The sequence below is a fragment of the Pleurodeles waltl genome, chromosome 5, assembly GCF_031143425.1.
Source record: "Pleurodeles waltl isolate 20211129_DDA chromosome 5, aPleWal1.hap1.20221129, whole genome shotgun sequence".
NCBI classification, from domain to species: Eukaryota; Metazoa; Chordata; class Amphibia; order Caudata; family Salamandridae; genus Pleurodeles; species Pleurodeles waltl.
Window position 1 is genome coordinate 72,264,414 of NC_090444.1, and position 18,816 is coordinate 72,283,229.

At 46.4% G+C, this 18,816-nt stretch overlaps 1 protein-coding gene across 1 annotated transcript in view; it reads right to left on the reverse strand.

The window, feature by feature from the left end:
• The window catches only part of LOC138295359 (exostosin-1-like), an 854,232-nt gene that overhangs the window by 9,787 nt on the left and 825,629 nt on the right, over positions 1-18,816 (reverse strand). Inside the window, exon 10 of the mRNA XM_069233599.1 lies at positions 11,698-11,869. Within this exon, the coding sequence (XP_069089700.1) occupies positions 11,698-11,869 (172 nt within the window). The remainder of the gene's footprint in view (positions 1-11,697; positions 11,870-18,816) is intronic.

The following is an 18,816-nucleotide window of genomic DNA, read 5'->3' on the forward strand; positions in this document are numbered from 1 at the left end:
TTGTCACACTTTTAGGAGTGTGAGGATTAATAGTTGTGTTGGTACAGTCATTGACAGCAATGCAGGGGCAATCGGTAAGGCAGGCTGCAGTGGCCTCTTGACAAATTAAGCACTGCTACTTCCTGTGTGGTGATTGGCTGGGTACCCCAGTACAAGAGCACCTGCAGCAGGCACCAGGACCTGTGACTTGTCACGGTCTTCTATTGTACGGACACCCTGGCCCCTCCAAAGACTTTGGAACCACTTTGGTCAATCATGTAGTTCCATTAGTGCCCAAATCATCTAATTTTACCATCACAGACGACCTAAATCTCCACTTTGACCAACCTAATGATGCCAGAGCCCATTAATTACTGGATGATCTGGTATCACTGCAGATGGGTCAGTTAGTGTGAGGCCCTACACACCTGGGGGTCACCTTTTAGATCGAGCTTTCTCAAACCTCCAGAATTTGCAGGTGGCACCTCCTGGACCTATGGCCTGAACAGACCACTATCTGATTTTTACGTCTCTACGAGTGACTGGACATTAACCCATGACCACAGCTAGAAGGCCACGGCACAAACTGAATATGACTGAATTTGGCAGTCATATCTCAACCAGTTCCCCCCATGTACATCCAAATGTAGACTATGATGAAGCAGGGATGAAGGCTTGGTTCTCTTAGGCTCTCAACAAGTCTACACCTTTTCGCCAGGTTAAGACCAGGAGCAGGCCCTCTGCTCCTTGGTTCAATGAAACGCTGGTCGCAGAAAAAAAGCGATGCAAGGTGCTTGAGCGCACCTGGTCAAAGTCCTAGGACATGGTTTTGCTAAGTCAGTCCTGGAGAGCTGGGTCCATGCCAGGTTTTTAGCATATCCACATTTAGGAAAAAGATGTTTCAGAAATCTACATTTTTCTAAATATGGATATATTAAAAACCTGGCATGGACCCGACTCTCCAGGACTGACTTTGCAGAACCCTGTTCTAGGACACTGGGGCAAACGCACTTTACATGCATGCACTCAAAGAATATCACAAATCGATAAGGAAAACTAGAGCAGAGTTCTTTTCCACTAAAATTTTACACAGTACGAACCCTGCCAAAGCAGTTTCTTCCATTGTCAATGGTTCAACAAAATCAGCTTCCACTAAGCTTGGGGAGGGATCCAATGATCACTGCAAGAAAACTGCAGATTTCTTTGTTGAAAAGATTCAAGCGGTCTGTGCCCAGTCTCAGGTAAAAGCTACAGCGGATGCTGAAGTCAGTCCTGGCCAATCAGAGGAAGCTTCACTGTTGCCAGTTTTCAATGAGCCGCCACTTCTTGACGTGCCCTCCTTCTCTGCTCGACGCATCGCAGTGAAATGTGGCTCCAATGATGATCCCCTTAAACCTGACAAACTCCTAAAACTCCATAAGGTTGTTTTTCCTCGTTTGTTTAGAGATTGCCAATCTTTTGCTGTCCTCTGCCATTGTTCCCCAGTCCTGGAAGCAGGCAAAAGTATTTCCACATCTGAAAAAGCTGTCTCTTGATCCTACTAGACTTAGCAGCTATTGCCCCATTTCCCTACTCCATGTTTTAGCTAAAGGGGTGGAGAACATGTTAACAAACTCCTGGCAGAGTTCTTAGAAGCCAGCCGCATCCTGGACATCTCCCAAAATGGTTTCAGGTCCCACCATAGCTCTGAGTTAGCTCTCTTGGCAGTGAATGAGTCACTTCGCGCTGTGACCCTCATTCTTTTAGATTTGAGTGCTGCCTTTAAAATTGTTTCTCATAAGGCGCTGTTACAGCACCTTTGCGATACCGGCATGCATGGTAAGGCCTTGTCCTTCTTCTCATTCCTCAGCCACGGTTCTTTTCAAGTTTTCTCCCCTTCCATCTCTTCCTCTCCCAGACCCTGGGATTTTGGGGTCCCTGAGGGCTCCTCGTTAAGTCCCACTCTATTCACAATATACGTCAGACTCTGGCAGAGATAGTGAAGTACTTTGGGGTCTCTGTTGTCTGATATGCAAATGATACCCAACTTATCATGTTCTTCTCTGCTGACTCCTCAAAACACATCACACATTTATCTGTGATGTATGCTACAAGCGGCTAGTTGGACGGAAGACAATTGCTTAAAACTAAACTCAGGTAAAACTGAGATCCTGCTCTTCAGTAAACACACTCAACCGTGGGGAGATATTTGGTGGCTGGACAACCTGAGGCATCCTCCCCCACATAAAACATCTGTGAAAAACCTGAACATCTGGTTGGATGACTCCCTAAGCTTTGAGACACGAGTGACCACTCTGGCCAGCACCTGGTTTGGCCTTTTGGGAGGACTGAAACCAGTGCTTAATTTGAGTCAGTGGTTGCCAGTGCAGGGCACCGGCACTTATTTTTCTGCGTCAGGTAGTTACTGAGGGCAAAAGACACATATGGGAAAGACTGAGGAAGAGAAATTCTGTAAAGCGTCACAAAGGGAGAACACAGAAAGCTGCAAGAGTGAGCTGAAGGGGCAGGGATTGGCTGTAAATGGATTAAAGAGGCCTAAAATGCATTTAGGATTACGTTCCTCAGTATTCTGTGCTTGCACATTTAAATGCAACAGCCGCATGTTTCAGAGGAGAGCCTTTGGACCGGCACTTTTTTATTTACAAATTAAGCACCGACTGAAACCCATTATAGACCTATTTAAACCCCACATTTTCAGATGATTATTCAATCTCGTTCCGTGTCACCTGGACTATTGTAACATACTGTATCAAGAAATTGATCTTAAAGAGGCTACAGTCAGTCCAGCATGTGTGGCCAGATTACTGTTTTCCTGCCCTAAATTCTGAAATGCTTCTGGGTTTCTTCATAGGCTCCATTGTTTGCCTACTGAGAGATGCATTCAATTTAAAGCCCTTAGCACTGCACATAAGATTATAAATGCATCGGTTGCACCCATTTTGTTGGATCTAATGCAACCCTATTTTCCAAACAGAGCATTCTGCTCAGCTGAGCTAAACCTGGCGGTTATTCCAGGTTCCAAAGGAAAACAGCTGGTGCCTGCTCCTTTCTAGGTTTAGCCCCAGGCCCTCTGGAACAGCTGCACCTTGAGCTAAGGAATACCCAGAGCTATCTTGATTTCAGGAAAAAGCTTAAAACCTGGCTCTAAACCTATTAGGAAGTTCTGTATCTTCCTTGCTCTTCTCTCTTGAGTGGATTATACTTCTTCAGTGGATAGCCCTGGGAAGCCCCACTGCTCAGAAAGCTAGGCGCCCTACATATTTTATTAAGGTAACATAACTGGCCCAGTAACCTCTCCAGGAGCTTGTAGTGTCTGCCTTCGTCTCTCAGGGTGGGACTGTCACTGCAGAGACGGATCAGGAATTCAAGCTTTTCTCTGTGGAAGATTTCATCATCCGCGGAAATCCCAACTCTGCTAGGTCAAAGGGTGGAGCCAAGTGAGGTCACATGGGCTTACGTATGAGTGTGCCAGGATACCTTCACGGGTGATAGTGCGCTTTACTAATACATATAACATAACAGTGGGACCAGGCACAGACCCAGGACACTTTCAGATCCTTCAGGAAGCTGGATTCCTTACTCTAAGTAGGTCACCCAGAGAGCCAAGTCTCACTTGAGACTCACGTATGATGCCCACTTCCTCTAGGAATGAGCCATTCCATGTGGCACATACATCAGCACTGCTGAGGGTCAGGCGACCAGCTACCGTGCCCTACCATCTCTTAGACCTTTCAGACTGCTCAGCAGCGCTGACACCCAGATCACAACCTGTGATGGCACTGGGACCTCAGCACCCCCAGAAAGCACCATCAAGGACAGAACTGCTAAATAAATACAGCATTTCTGCCACCTCTAAGCTCTGGAAATAACAGATGCTACACTTACTCAGTTCAAGGTACATAACTTACCTACGTGGAAGGATACAAGCTTGGTCAGTCTTTCAGTGATGCAAAGTCATGACCTCCTTCTTTTTATTGGTGAACATGCAGTTCACTGAGCCATCCTCCCAGCTGGGTGAACAGGTTTGGCAGACTGGGGGCTGTGACACCAGGGCTCTGCACTCCCTAGCTTCCACGGTTAGGCCGCTTGGTGGAAACCTCCTTGGTCTTGGACAGCACCTTGCATGAGAACTTGCCTCATCTTCTCTTTTCCTCCTAGATGTCAGCTGGCTGAGCATTTGGTCCACCCTTCGGCACAGACAATGCTGGAGAAGGAGAACTTTGTCTGTTACCAAGTGGGACACTAAGGACTTTGGTAGCCTATCCAGAAGCCCTTAGGAACCACATGACACTAATTTAGTCCCTGGCTCAAGGCTCCCATAAGGCAGGCTAGACTCGAGCTAGGTAACTGTTATCCTCAATGGAAGGGAACCCGGACAAGCAACAGACCTGTCTTGTTCCCCAGCTCAGCTGGTTGTTTTAACATCACACAGACACATCACAAATGATGCAGGGGTTTGTCTACGGAGAGAATGATGAGAATGGGAGGAGCATGTTGTCTCTCACTGACTCACTGGCCACATTTTTCAGTGACTGGAGTGGAAAAAAAAGCTTTCTGATTGGGATTGAGCGGCATTTTTAGTTGGAATGAGCAGTATTGAGGTCCCTATCTCACTCGCCTATGCCATAGGCATGTATGTATATGCTACTTATATAGCATGAACCTAGCTGAAAGGCAGCAGAATACTGCACAGGGCCTAAAGCAAAGACACACAACATGTGATCAAGGAGGGAGCTGGTTTCTAAGAGTGAATGTTGACTTTTAAAGCATCATTATAATTGCAATTGGATTTATATAGCGCTTACTACCTCTGACCATGCTTTGAAGTGCTTTTCAACAAGTAGCACGCTATTCCGGAACTCAAGGTTAGTGGTTAATCTGGTGGTTATTGTTAGTTATTGCGATTATTCATGTGCTCTCAAGAAGAATTGTATGAATTTACTCCAGTTGCTTTGCAATATGTTAATACCAGTTAGGTGTGATCATTAGCAAGGGTTGTGTGGTTTCAGGTGAACGATTTGTGAGGTCGATAGGATGGTGGAGATTAGATAATGTTAGGTTATGGAGATAGGGTTTTAAGGACGGGAGGTTGTGCTCTATGAAATGAAGTATCAGCCAATTGCAGAATTACAATAACAAATACTGGCGAGAGGAGGGTATATTCAGAACTAGAAGATATGCAGAGGGTGGAAGGTAAGCAGAGGGTCATTCTGAAGAAAGAAAGAGACAGATCAAGCAGGAGTAGTCAAGGACGATTTTTCATGCAGGGTTTAGGAGTATATTCGGAGAAGGCTTTGTGAGTTGGCAAGCGATTGGAGAATGTAAGCTGTAGAAAGAAACATTATACATAGTGCTCCATATCAGGGGCAGAGGGCTTATACATGTGATTCTGAGTGCACACAACATTTAAACAGCCCTACCCTTTGTGTACCAAGCCTAGGACAGCCCTCTTAAACATAGTCTGGAGTATCCCAGCCTTGGTACAAGGTATGTACGCGGCACAAGGGGAGTTGACACAGAAAAAGAAAAGGTTTTATGTAAAGATCTTCCCTACTATTCTGTAAATAGAAGTTTTTTTTCACTCACTCACTAAAATGAGTTGTTTGGCACTGGCTGCGAGTGACCCTCCAATGTGCAATCAGATATGTCAGCTAGTCCCGTCCAAGTGTATGTTGTGCATGTTTGTTTATGTGTTTGTGTATGTGACTATTGTAGTATGTGCATTATTATATGTATAAGCGAAACAGAGTGATGAGGGCCTATGGGTTTAATTTTGGATGCTCTGGGCATGCCTATGTGCACAAGTTGGTGGTGAAGTTGTTTTCCCAGACAGTGACATTGTGTCCGGAAGTAGTGACATTGTATCCAGAAGCAGTGACATTGTATCCGGAAGCAGTGACATTGTATCCGGAAGCAGTGACATTGTGTCCAGAAGCAGTGACATTGTATCTGGAAGCAGTGACATTGTGTCCAGAAGCAGTGACATTGTACCCGGAAGCAGTGACATTGTACCCGGAAGCAGTGACATTGTATCCAGAAGCAGTGACATTGTATCCGGAAGCAGTGACATTGTATCCAGAAGCAGTGACATTGTATCCAGAAGCAGTGGCATTGTATCCGGAAGCAGTGGCATTGTATCCGGAAGCAGTGACATTGTGTTCAGAAGCAGTGACATTGTATCCGGAAGCAGTGACATTGTATCCAGAAGCAGTGACATTGTATCCGGAAGCAGTGACATTGTATCCAGAAGTAGTGACATTGTGTCCGGAAGCAGTGACATTGTATCTGGAAGCAGTGACCATGTATCCAGAAGAAGGGACATTGTATCCAGAAGCAGTGACATTGTATCCGGAAGCAGTGACATTGTATCTGGAAGCAGTGACATTGTATCTGGAAGCAGTGACATTGTATCTGGAAGCAGTGACATTGTATCCAGAAGCAGTGACATTGTGTTCGGAAGCAGTGACATTGTATCCGGAAGCAGTGACATTGTGTCCGGAAGCAGTGACATTGTATCCAGAAGCAGCAACATTGTATCTGGAAGCAGCGACATTGTATTCAGAAGCAGTGACATTGTATCCGGAAGCAGTGACATTGTATCCGGAAGCAGTGACATTGTATCCAGAAGCAGTGACATTGTGTCCGGAAGCAGTGACATTGTGTCCGGAAGCAGTGACATTGTGTCCGGAAGCAGTGACATTGTGTCTAGAAGCAGTGACATTGTGTCTGGAAGCAGTGACATTGTATCCGGAAGCAGTGACATTGTGTCCGGAAGCAGCAACATTGTGTCCGGAAGCAGCGACATTGTATCCGGAAGCAGTGACATTGTATCCAGAAGCAGTGACATTGTATCCGGAAGCAGCGACATTGTATCCAGAAGCAGCGACATTGTATCTGGAAGCAGTGACATTGTATCTGGAAGCAGTGACATTGTATCCAGAAGAAGGAGACCTAGACAGTGAAGTGAGCACAAGGGAGACGTGGCTCCTATAGAAATTCCATTGGGTCCTTCCTATAGTAGTACAGCCACTTGGTAGATGGAGGGGAGAAAGGGGGCTGATGTCCGTAGAAAGATCCCTTATGTGAGACCAGACTTTTCCCCCTTTCCCGATCACTGGTTTTGTGGCTGCTGATAGCCAGGGGCAGATAGTTCACACCTCTGTTGTGTATGCTCCAGGCTGGAGACCACCCTGCGGTGAGGAGCATCACCCGTCCCAAAGGCTGTGTCTACAGAGCTGCACAGCGAGTTACTTGAAAAGGAAACAGGTCCCTGCCTGCTCCTCGTAGTCTGATCATTTTAGAATCCCTGTTTCCATCACACCTCAGAACAACAAAAAATGTGCTCCACTCCTGCTCCCACAACCCCTGAATGTTTAGAGCCCACCCATAGGCGCTACATACTGCCACAGGATTACTCGAAAAGGATTGCAACACTGCCCCTCTGCTCTGGGTTGGAGTAAGAGATACCTACAGTGCTGGTGTGCCACTGACTCCATTGCTGATGGTGTTTCTGCTGTGCAGAATGTTGTCACAGAAAGCCTCCCATCAGAAAAATGGTCTCCACACTTTAGAACAGTTAAGTCACCGAGTGTGAGTATGGTGGCACTTACTGTCTCAGGAAATACACCCCAGATCCCACAACAAACAGGCAGCAGATCAAATGTGCAAGCATCCACCCCGTAGGCAAACATGGCACGATGAACTGGGCCATTCTCTCAAAATATTAACACAGTAAGTAATTAAGTATGATTATATAAAACTTTGACTATCTTAGTCCTGCAATTGAAGTGTTTATTCGCATACAGCCCCACAACAAACACCTGTTGGTGAACAGTTATTTGGCAATACGTGGAGTTTTGGGCAAAAGGGAGATACACAACTGTACAAATCTGCACTAGAGCAACTGCAAGCCCTAATGTGCAAAATATCCCAAAAAAATAAGCAACTCACTGGTGTTTACCTGCACTCAACTTAAATTCCAAGTTTTTCCACACAGCAGTTAATTACTGGTAATCTTGGTTGGCTCAAGGGGATAAGGTGCTTTGACCAGGATCACAGATGCTACACTCATTGGTGTACTCAGTTTAAAATTATCACCTCAGTCACAATTGTGTTATATGTCTGATGTTTGTACCCTTTCCCCAACGCACGCCCTGAAGGGACTGATAGGCAGTGTCTCAGCACTTTATAAACACCTCTAAATCAAATATGCACTGTAATGTTTTTTGAAGAGGCATCTCTTCACCTCTCTCCTACATTGGAGCAGGATTGAGCTGCTCTTCATGGGATGTCATTTCAGATCCTGGGTGAATTGGTGGAGTAAGCCTGCTGCCTTATCTTTTTTCTTTTTTGCATTTCTTCGTCTTCTCTCCTGCGTCCCAGCTGCAAGTGTGCAGAGAGCCACCAGAGAGGGTGACCTTGTCAGCCAGATAGGCAAGGGTGCTGGTCAAAATGGCTTTGGATAGGATGCAGTTGGTTTTATTGATGTTGTGGGCTGTCAAGGACATCCAGTGGAGTTCTATCAGTGTGGGAGTCATGTGGTCCTATTTATTCAGGGTCCTGATAAGGCATATCACTCAAGTATGGTGAACTTACAGAGCTATTGTGGTCTCTGAGGCCACAGGCTTGAACAGCAGTTCTGAAGTCACTTTCTTGGAGGGATTGCTTTAATTTCTTTAGTAGAAAGAGCTGGTACCAGGCCGCCTTGATTTCTGTGACGGAGTTCCTTGAGTGCGAGGTCAACATTTGGGGAGAAACCAAGTGACTTGGCATAGAGTGAAATCCAAACAAGTTAATGTCATAAGGCCAGGCGTAGACTAGATTGTGCTTGTTCTTGGCGAGCAGCGGGAATTCTTATTTGATGGGGTTAAGCTTGCAGTAGATATGGGGCTTTCAGATCTGGAAGGGGTGCAAGTAGTGTTTGAGGTGGTGGCTACCTGAAGCAGAGGGGCATCTGTAGAGGGTGGAGATGGTAGGAGACAGGATGGAACCCTGGGGATCTCTGTAGGTGAATGTGACCTTCTGGGGCTTGCACACCACAGATGTCACCTAACACTGACATCCTGGGACTGGGGGGGATGGACCAGGGTAACACAGACCTCTCTTGGCTTGATTATGCTCTGCACTACCTACCTTGTGGTTCAGTCAGAAATCTGAGGGTACTGCCTTGGCCATCCAGCCATTACTGATCACACTGACTGAGAACCAGGCTTCAGTGTGGACACCAATTGATACTGTAGCAGGGACCAGAAGCAAAGTTCCATCACTTTTTAATCCATTCGGCCCAGAGGCTCAGGTGGCCCTGGGAATACCTTACATTGGCATGGAGAAAGGCCATGAGCCATAAATCTGAGCACTAAAAACTATCTGGTAGATATATTACCCTAGCGGGAACAGTACTTTACATGGAAATATATAAATACAGGTACGCACTCTTTATGGCACATGTTGGCTCCTGAGAAGTGCCTGTAATCTCCCATTAAATGAATAGTGCACATGCTCTCCCCTTCAAATTAAATAAGTGCTGGTGCCTGCCCATTTAAAGCACTGACCAGGAACATTTAGTTTTGTCTGTACTAGGGCGGCGGCTGCATCTTGCGAACTGCAGATATTGGCAGGAAAGTTTTATTTTTCAGGAACATGTTATATTTCTGAAGGGATATCTCCACCCATTAGAAGTTTCCCACTAAGGAAGAGTGCTGCGACTCTTGATCTAAACTAGCCAGATCTCATACTGTGTACTTCCGGTCAGACCTGATATTGTGTACTTCTGGTTACACCTCATATTGTGTACTTCCGGTCAGACCTCCTATTGTGTGCTTCCGAGCAGACCTCATATTGTGTACGTATGGTCAGACTCCATATTGTATACTTCCGGTCAGACCTGATATTGTGCACTTATGGATGCACCTCATATTGTGTATTTCCAGTCAGACCTCCTATTGTGTGCTTCCGATCGGATCTCATACTGTGTACGTATGCTCAGACCTGATGTAGTGTACTTCTGGTCAGACCTTATTTTGTGTACTTCCAGTCAGACCTCATATTGTCTACTTTTGGTCAGACCTCATGTTTTCTACCGCCGGTCAGACCTCATGTTTTCTACTTCCGGTCAGACCTCATATTGTGTACTTCCCCCCATACACGCACTGAGGGTGAGACCTCATACGTATGTTTTTAGGCTGATCCCAGTGATTGGGGCTACTGTTGTGTACTGTGTGGGTCTGTCACTGCAGCTCAAGGCCCTCGTAGACCAACATATCTCAGGCCCCCGGCGTTGACATCAAGCCTATCATCATCATCATCATCCTCCTCATCATCATCCTCCTCATCATCCACCATCATCATCATCATCAACATCCATGATCATCATCCTCCTCCTCATCATCATCATCATCATCCTCCTCATCATCCATCATCATCCTCCTCCTCCTCATAATACACCATCATCCTCCTCCTCCTCCTCATCATCCATCATCATCACCATCATCAACATCCATCATCATCATTCTCCTCCTCATCATGCATCATCATCATCATCCTCCTCATCATCCATCATCATCATCCTCCTCCTCCTCCTCATCAACATCCATCATCATCCTCCTCATCATCCATCATCCTCCTCCTCATAATCCATCATCATCCTCCTCATCATCCATCATCATCCTCCTCCTCCTCATAATCCATCATCATCATCCTCCTCCTCATCATCCTCCTCCTCCTCATCATCAACATCCATCATCATCTTTCCAGCGTCTGCACATCCTGCTATCCTAGCTTCGTTCTGTGAGCACCAACATCACAGACCTCTAGTACAATCCCCGTGTGCGCCCTCACATACCTAAGCTGTCAGGGGGCCGGAGAGCACCAGCTCATCCTCCTATAACTGAAGGCACATTTATTGACAAGTGTGGTAAATACACGTGTTATTCCATTGCACTTCCCCCCCACTAGCTGTCATTTTACACTGCCTTGTAACTTTAGGGTTGTAGTCTGGTTCAGACATGCCTGTGGTGCAGGAGATGGAGATCCGTCTGCGGTCCCTGTGCGTCTGTGCGCCCTGTCGTGGCAATGGGACCTATTGTTGCGCCTGTGTACAGTGTGTCACGATGATAAAGCTCCCTGAGGCCAGTAGGCCACTCTTCTGCATTGTGTGCTGAGCTACTGCTCTTGACTTGAAAGACTGCCTCGATGAAATGTAGTTTCTGGTGTGTAAATACATGTTTAGCAGTTTCTTATCAGAGGGTCTCTCTTTCACTAGAGCTTACATGCTTGCTAATTCTTTGCTTAGTTGATCAAACTTTAAAACCACTCTGTGAATTGCATAATCTAGGACAGGATTTGTTGAGGAACAAGAGACATTTTGCGCCCCAGCTCTGATTCATATTAAAGAATACATTAGTTTCACGTTTGAGACTTCTGCACAGAGACTAGACAAGTGTGCATGAAAATGTCTTGAAAGGAATCACAGCCTAAAGTTCACTAAGGTGATGACACCCCTTCTCTCTGCAGGTTGCACCTTCTACCAGCCATATGTCTGTATTGTACATTCCTAGCAGTGAGATGTGGGGGAGACAGGTGTTGGTTTCCAAATGCACATGCAGTCATTTTTACCCCAGAACAAGGCTTTCAGTTAAACCCATTTGAAAACCCTACAGATGGCGACATTGATGGGACAGTTGTCGCACTGTGGAACTGACGAATGCACTTGGCACACACCTGCTGCATCATGGTCTCCTTGTATTGCTTCTTTTGCGTGACTTTGATTGGAGGCAGCTTGGTTACCGCAGAAACCAGGAAGTTCATTAGAATATCCTCGCAGTTGGCCATCTGGTCCACCATGCTGTGAAGGCTTCTGGGAAGGTAGAACGTGTACAGGTAATGGTAATACCTGAAAGGGAAGAGCCAGACAATCAACAGAAGAAACTTGTCAATTGCTTGTATGTGGACCACATTCCCCATCATGTGGACCACATTCCCCATCATGCATTTGTATGAGTAATCATGAGTCGCAGCATTAAAGCATCCCACTAAATGGGTCGCCAGGTAGCTCCTCCGGCCAGCAGTGAGTTCACTATCAACATTTCTTACTTTTCCATATCGAATAGGACCAACCTTCTGGACTGACTCATAACATCCACCCACACACCACTGAAGTGGATACATTCATCTAAGAGATGAACCCACCATCCAATCCAAACTGATGCCCCACCTTCCCAAGCCGATTCAAACTCCAGTCGCTGATGGAACCTTCAGAACCATTCGCAAAGTCCAAGATAGTGCTCGGCTCCCAGTGGTTTGTAGAAAACACTCAAATGTGCATCTCACTAGACTGCATCCTACATGAAGCCAGGCCCTCTTTTCCAATCCACCTCATATCCTAAACACCTCCATAACAAAGGTGACAGTCTCTGGTTCTGCCTTGGCCTAAAGAGTAAACCTGTACGGTAAAGGACAAGGTGTGAGAACCTGGGTGTTTGACTGCAGAGGGATCTCTTTGCCAAGTCTCAGATTGGGGCCAAGGTTCAGAGAGTTATTCAGCTACTTTAGTTAAAAACAATTGTCTTGTTTCTAAACATGTGATGTTGGTACCACTTCCAATTCCAGAGCCCTTCCTTGAATTGTTCATTCAGTGCTCTGCCTAAGCAATCAATTAGAGGGCCTGCAGGCGCTCAGGATGTGTCGGGCCGGCTGATGGTCTGAGGTGATGAAAGAGCAGTTTGTGTCCTTGCAGTGGCCCTCAAGAAAACATTGGGCCATATTTATGTCCAAGTCGTGCAGTGCAGAGCAGCAAGCCACCCTGCTACGCTACACTGCGTGACAGAGAAAGGGCAGGAACGCGCCATGTTTATCACAATATGGAGCATTCCTGTCCTTTTCCATACGATGGCACACTCTTGGCTGCCTAGCACCAACGAAGGCACACTTGCACCATGGTGCAAGGGTGCCTATGTTGCATGCAGGATTGATTATGTGCAGGCAGGGACACATTCCTGCACAAAAACAATCTTGGGAGGCATATTGCTCTTTCCAGGTGTGCTGAGAATGCATAGAAAGAGGGAGAAACAAGGAGAAATAGAGATATTTCTCCTCGTTAAGCCTCCCTTGGGAAGGTTTAGGATTTTCGCTCATCCTCAAGTTAACAAGTTCTTGTAAATCTGGGGAAGAATCAAAATCCATGGCAGTTGTGTGGGAACACCCCCCTCGCAATGCCCATGAATGCTGTCCCAGGGCAGAGTAACGCAACGCAGTGATTTCCGCTACCTTGCGTTACTCTAGATTTTTGAAGCCACTCAGAGCCACGCAATGTGGATTTCTGTGGCTTAAAAAATTTGACTTGGAGGCTTGCGTCATGCATGTACCACATTGTGTGGTGCCTATGTGAGGCAACCCTCTCATATATGTATACCCCACAGTTCTTAAGAATGTTTATTTAACATTTAAAGTATTATCGGCTTAATTATATATGTAACAGGATCTCATGAAGAGATCTCTCCAGTTTCACTTCCTCCTTCAAGCTACCTGTAAGGAAATGCCTCCTTGGCATGGTTGCCCCCTGACTTTTTGCCTTTGCTGATGCTATGTTTACAATTGAAAGTGTGCTGAGGCCTGCTAACCAGGCCCCAGCACCAGTGTTCTTTCCCTAACCTGTACTTTTGTATCCACAATTGGCAGACCCTGGCATCCAGATAAGTCCCTTGTAACTGGTACTTCTAGTACCAAGGGCCCTGATGCCAAGGAAGGTCTCTAAGGGCTGCAGCATGTCTTATGCCACCCTGGAGACCTCTCACTCAGCACAGACACACTGCTTGCCAGCTTGTGTGTGCTAGTGAGAACAAAACGAGTAAGTCGACATGGCACTCCCCTCAGGGTGCCATGCCAGCCTCTCACTGCCTATGCAGTATAGGTAAGACACCCCTCTAGCAGGCCTTACAGCCCTAAGGCAGGGTGCACTATACCATAGGTGAGGGTACCAGTGCATGAGCATGGTACCCCTACAGTGTCTAAACAAAACCTTAGACATTGTAAGTGCAGGGTAGCCATAAGAGTATATGGTCTGGGAGTCTGTCAAACACGAACTCCACAGCACCATAATGGCTACACTGAAAACTGGGAAGTTTGGTATCAAACTTCTCAGCACAATAAATGCACACTGATGCCAGTGTACATTTTATTGCAAAATACACCCCAGAGGGCACCTTAGAGGTGCCCCCTGAAACTTAACCGACTGTCTGTGTAGGCTGACTAGTTCCAGCAGCCTGCCACACTAGAGACATGTTGCTGGCCCCATGGGGAGAGTGCCTTTGTCACTCTGAGGCCAGTAACAAAGCCTGCACTGGGTGGAGATGCTAACACCTCCCCCAGGCAGGAGCTGTAACACCTGGCGGTGAGCCTCAAAGGCTCACCCCTTTGTCACAGCCCAGCAGGGCACTCCAGCTTAGTGGAGTTGCCCGCCCCCTCCGGCCACGGCCCCCACTTTGGGCGGCAAGGCTGGAGGGAACAAAGAAAGCAACAAGGAGGAGTCACTGGCCAGTCAGGACAGCCCCTAAGGTGTCCTGAGCTGAGGTGACTCTAACTTTTAGAAATCCTCCATCTTGCAGATGGAGGATTCCCCCAATAGGGTTAGGATTGTGACCCCCTCCCCTTGGGAGGAGGCACAAAGAGGGTGTACCCACCCTCAGGGCTAGTAGCCATTGGCTACTAACCCCCCAGACCTAAACACGCCCTTAAATTTAGTATTTAAGGGCTACCCTGAACCCTAGAAAATTAGATTCCTGCAACAACAAGAAGAAGGACTGCCCAGCTGAAAACCCCTGCAGAGGAAGACCAGAAGACAACAACTGCCTTGGCTCCAGAAACTCACCGGCCTGTCTCCTGCCTTCCAAAGAACTCTGCTCCAGCGACGCCTTCCAAAGGGACCAGCGACCTCTGAATCCTCTGAGGACTGCCCTGCTTCGACGACGACAAGAAACTCCCGAGGACAGCGGACCTGCTCCAAAAAGACTGCAACTTTGTTTCAAGAAGCAGCTTTAAAGAACCCTGCAACTCCCCGCAAGAAGCGTGAGACTTGCAACACTGCACCCGGCGACCCCGACTCGGCTGGTGGAGAACCAACACCTCAGGGAGGACCCCCGGACTACTCTACGACTGTGAGTACCAAAACCTGTCCCCCCTGAGCCCCCACAGCGCCGCCTGCAGAGGGAATCCCGAGGCTTCCCCTGACCGCGACTCTCTGAAACCTAAGTCCCGACGCCTGGAAAAGACCCTGCACCCGCAGCCCCCAGGACCTGAAGGACCGGACTTTCACTGGAGAAGTGACCCCCAGGAGTCCCTCTCCCTTGCCCAAGTGGAGGTTTCCCCGAGGAAGCCCCCCCTTGCCTGCCTGCAGCGCTGAAGAGATCCCTTGATCTCTCATTGACTTACATTGCGAACCCGACGCTTGTTCTAACACTGCATCCGGCCGCCCCCGCGCCGCTGAGGGTGAAATTTCTGTGTGGGCTTGTGTCCCCCCCGGTGCCCTACAAAACCCCCCTGGTCTGCCCTCCGAAGACGCGGGTACTTACCTGCAAGCAGACCGGAAACGGGGCACCCCCTTCTCTCCTTTATAGCCTATGCGTTTTGGGCACCACTTTGAACTCTGCACCTGACCGGCCCTGAGCTGCTGGTGTGGTAACTTTGGGGTTGCTCTGAACCCCCAACGGTGGGCTACCTTGGACTGAGAACTGAACCCTGTAAGTGTCTTACTTACCTGGTAAAACTAACAAAAACTTACCTCCCCCAGGAACTGTGAAAATTGCAGTGTGTCCACTTTTAAAACAGCTATTTGTGAATAACTTGAAAAGTATACATGCAATTGAAATGATTCAAAGTTCCTAATGTACTTACCTGCAATACCTTTCAAACAAGATATTACATGTTAAATTTGAACCTGTGGTTCTTAAAATAAACTAAGAAAAGATATTTTTCTATAACAAAACCTATTGGCTGGATTTGTCTCTGAGTGTGTGTACCTCATTTATTGTCTATGTGTATGTACAACAAATGCTTAACACTACTCCTTGGATAAGCCTACTGCTCGACCACACTACCACAAAATAGAGCATTAGTATTATCTCTTTTTACCACTATTTTACCTCTAAGGGGAACCCTTGGACTCTGTGCATGCTATTCCTTACTTTGAAATAGCACATACAGAGCCAACTTCCTACACTACCTATGAAGGGGGGAGAAGAATTTGGTACAAGTTGTTTACATTTGGATACATCCACTCACTCTACTGAAGGAACAACCCCTGGTTTCTTTCTGCAATCATCTAGAACAGTTCTGGCCTATTAAATACTTTTTTGGAACAGACTTTTTGAGTAGTGCTTTAAAGAGGTTTCCCCATGAAACTGAGCCATCAGCATTACTGCCTCACTTCTTTATCTCTCATTCCCAAAGATGATCAACTTTATCCCCTCTGTGTTGAAGCTCTAAACAATGATAATGCCAATTTCCAGACGGGAAACAACATGGATCGTCCTGTAATAAAAAATGGATGGACCGCAGAGCCATAAGGATGGAATTTGTGCTTTGAAGCCAGTCTGAGGACTCCCTTTTCTCCCACTCATTGTCTCTTCACCATTCTCCTCCGGCCCCGGTGCAATCCCTGAGGGCTGGTGAAGAGGACGCAATGATGGTGGTACAAGCCAGAGACTAATGTTCTAATATTCACATCTTCAGAGCGAGCTGACACTCCGCCCCCATCTTTCCTAATCACTTCATGATACAGTAGTCGTGGCTTCTCTAATCTGCAGTTGCTCTTGACTCTCACCTTCAACTTGTACATCAAAGACTCCAAGGCCCAGATTTGAGAGGGCCTGGTGCCGTTACAATGCCACATTAGCGTAATTCTTTTACGCAAATGTGGCGTTAGAAGGCAAAAAATGCTGCACCATATTTACAAAGTGGTGCAATGCATGCATTGCACCACTTTGTAACCTCTTGCGCCACATTAATGGCACCAGGCATAATGTATGCAAGGGGGCGTTCCCCCGTTAGTGGGGCTGTAAAAATGGTGCAAAGAAATCTAACAGATTTCTTTGCGTCATTTTTGCCGGGATTTTTAACGTCTGCTCTGAGCAGGCGTTAAAAGGAGGCTCCCATTGGTTTCAATGGGCCTCTGGGTGCTTTGCAGGATTAGTGTCAAAATCTTTGACGCTAGTCTTGTAAGGCACCGAACTAGTTTAAAAAATTATGGCACTCGTTCCCTAACTACTGTCATGGCGCGCTGTATTTTAAATATGGCGTACACATGGTGGTGTAAGGGGGGGCGCTAAGGGCCACAAGAACATTTTTCATAAACCTGCCTCTAAAGTCTTGTCAGAATCTTACTCTGCTCTGGAAAGCAATCTGATAGAAAGTTGCTAATGCCCATCTAAAGGCTCTGCACTGCCAGGATCAATGTTGCATTTGTTAAATATTTCTAGTCGAAATGTTATTGTTACTAAGTAAGTAAAAAATAAACAATATGCTGTTTACTAGAAGCTTAACCGTTGTCTTCTAGCCGCACACAAGCAGATAACCCAAGGAAAGATGTGCTGGGTGCCTCACAGTTCTGGATAAACATTCAAGTGCATTTGGTTATTCCTTTTGTTTAAAAGTTGAAATAGATGCCCCTACAATGTCAAAATGATGAGGTGATATCTAAAACCTTTGATACAAAGTGCTGTTGGACAACAGTGGTCATTGATCCTCTAAATATGTCTGTAAGGGATTTCTCAAAGGATCCTTTCTTCCATAGTACAGTTATAGTATTTAAAGGTAGGTACCTTAGAGATGCTGATAGAACACTAACTTGAAACTGTCTATACCATGCATGCTCCTGTGCTTGAGGTCAGTAACCTTGGCTTGTTCTGTACACTTTTTAAACCTGTCAATCCCGCCTGCCGGTACTACATGAAGGAGACTGTCTCTCTCTCTCCCACCTGGAAGCACTTACTTATAATGCACCCTCTTTTACTCTTGGAAGTAACCTCAGTAATGTTTGTTTTTGTTTTTAATAATGATCTTTTCTTTTGCCTCTCTCCTCATCTTCTATCCCTTATTCCATAACACTGATATTTGGTCACTATGTAAAACTCCACCTATGTCACATTATATTTTTCATAATGAGGATGAATTCAATCACTGTACCTTCTTTAGATGTCTGACTCACATTAAGGATCTCTGGGCATTGTTCCTCTGAATCCCATGTACTTAGGCCCAATGTATGGGATTCTATTGATAGGGGTAGAATCGAATACACCTCTGTAAGAGGGTGGTGGTTAGGGGTGGTGTTAAAAAAGATATCTTTCATTTTTAGATGAAACTTGTTAAGTCAGGTTTTATTTAGCTCTGTAGCATATTCTGTGGTGTTGATCTACAGCAAAGCTAGCTGTGTCCAGCAGGACTTTGTTAGTACAGTCCAGCTCTGTTGCTGTCATTCTTTTTCAGCAGAGTGCAGTCACTGCTGTGCTGGAATTGCTTTCTTGCAGCGTCAAAGCTGCCCAGCTCCAGCATTGTCTTCCTCCAGTAGACTAGAGCCTGAACAGTGCCCTACACCTCGAGCATTGCTATCAGTGCAGCATCAGTACTCTACAGCTCCAGCATTATCTTCCTTCAACAGAGTGGAGTCCGTTCAGTACTCTCTGGCTCCAGAATTGCTATCAGTGCAGTCTCAGTGCTGTACAGCTCCAGCATTATCTTCCTTCAGTGGAGCAGAGTCTGTTCAGTACTCTTCAGCTCCAGCATTGCTATCAGTGTAGCTTCAGTGCTGTACAGCTCCAGCATTATCCTGCTTCAGTGGAGCATAGTTCG